Source organism: Echinops telfairi, unplaced genomic scaffold, assembly GCF_000313985.2.
Source record: "Echinops telfairi isolate 266 unplaced genomic scaffold, ASM31398v2 ScPeMD7_58;HRSCAF=197, whole genome shotgun sequence".
NCBI classification, from domain to species: Eukaryota; Metazoa; Chordata; class Mammalia; order Afrosoricida; family Tenrecidae; genus Echinops; species Echinops telfairi.
Window position 1 is genome coordinate 235,719 of NW_022103956.1, and position 1,667 is coordinate 237,385.

Sequence of the window (1,667 nt, forward strand, 5' to 3'; positions counted from 1 at the left end):
GCCTGGGGCGTTCAGGTGTTCGACCGCTTCACCATTGTGCTGCACATCTTCCGCTGCCATGCCCGCACCAAGGAGGCCCGGCTGCAACTGGCCCTGGCTGAGCTCCCCCTGCTCAGGTAGACTCTGAGCTCCCCCTGCAGAGATATACTCTGACATCTTCCTGCACAGGTGTACTCTGAGATCCCCCTGCTCAGGTAGATTCTGAGATCCTCCTGCACAGGTAGACTCTGGGATTCCCCATGCACAGGTAGACTCTGACATCCCCATGCCCAGGTAGACTCTGGCACTCCCCCTGCACAGATACAATCTGACATCCCCATGCTCAAGTGGACTCTGATACGCCCCCTGCACAGGTGGATGCTGGCAGTCTTGTCTCCTCCCACCCTGACACAGCGCAGACAACAGGATCGTGGACAGTCTAGGACAGTGTGAATGTCATGCATCATGGACAGCAGAAGACAGTGTGGGGCATCAGTGAGCCGTAGGGTGGACCACTGACCCCCGCTGCTGAGCGCCCTGTGGGTGCTGGTGGCAGGTTCCGGGCCTGGTGCCCTAGTCCGATGCACCCCGAGGGGCTGCCCAGTGGGTGCCATCGCAGACAGTGTCAGCACGGGGGACGCGGGGCAGCGTGTGGCGGCCAGGGAGGGGATGGCCCTCTGCAGCCAACACGCCCTCCCATTTCTGCACCAGGGCCAACCTGAAGAAGGACCCCTCCCAGCTGGACCAACAGGGCAGGGGCTCTCGCTACATCATGGGCTCAGGTGCGTGTGCTGCTGCTTGGCCACTGGGGGTGAGGGGTGCAGATAGGCTGCTCTTTGGCAGTCTGGGAGACCTTGCGAGACGCCGAGGAGGGTGGGTGCAGGTGACTTGGGGTGCCTCGGGGCCTGTGTGTTTAGGGGGCCACAGCAAGGGGACAGGAATCAGAGGCTTGAGGTGACAAATGTGTCTCCCAGATCAAGTGACCTGGAGTCTGAGGTCCAGGGGTGGGCAGGGCCGGGCTCCCTCAGGAGGCTCCAGGGGAGGGTCCTTCCTGATGGCCTCTCCCAGCTCCTCGGGGCCCTGGACATTCCTGGGCTTGTGGCTGCATCTCTCCAGTCCCTGCCTCCGTCTATGTGGCTGACCCCTCTGTCCCTTCTCTAAGGACGCCACTCCTGTAGGATGTGGGCACCCCTGCTCCAGGGTGCCCTCAGGACACTGTTGTGATCTGAACTGTGTGGCACAGAAGGTGCCCTGGATGGGCGCCCCCCCCCATGACGTCATGTATAAGTGCCGCACTCATAGCCTCCCGCAGGCGCAGGTCTTCCCCTCCCCGGCTCCCTGGGATGACGCCACCCTGGGCTGACGTCGTGCGCTCGGGCACAGGTGCCTTGCTCACGGTGTCCCCGCCCCCACCCCTCCGGGCGCGCAGGGGAGACCTTCCTGCAGGAGCGGCAGCGGCTGCTGAAGGACAGGGAGGCGCGGATCAGGAAGGCGCTGCGGAAGCTCGCCGTCAAACGGCGCCTGCTGCGCGGACAGCGGCAGCGCCGCGAGCTGCCCACGGTCGCCGTCGTGGGGTACACCAACTCTGGTGAGGCCCGGGCACGGGGAGGGCTGCCCCGGGAGTGACGCGGGGAATAAAGACGGGGGTCGACGGGGGCACAGACTGATGAGGAGGGACGTGGACACAG

The 1,667-nt window shown here is 64.5% G+C and overlaps 1 protein-coding gene across 1 annotated transcript in view; it reads left to right on the top strand.

Annotated features, from left to right (window-relative positions):
* Positions 1–3: 3 nt before the first annotated feature.
* GTPBP6 (GTP binding protein 6 (putative)) overlaps positions 4–1,667 on the top strand; it is a gene marked incomplete at its 5' end in the record, with an annotated part of 8,204 nt that continues 6,540 nt past the window's right edge. The window contains 3 exons of the mRNA XM_045290829.1: positions 4–116; positions 691–761; positions 1,409–1,567. Of these exons, the coding sequence (XP_045146764.1) occupies positions 4–116; positions 691–761; positions 1,409–1,567 (343 nt within the window). The remainder of the gene's footprint in view (positions 117–690; positions 762–1,408; positions 1,568–1,667) is intronic.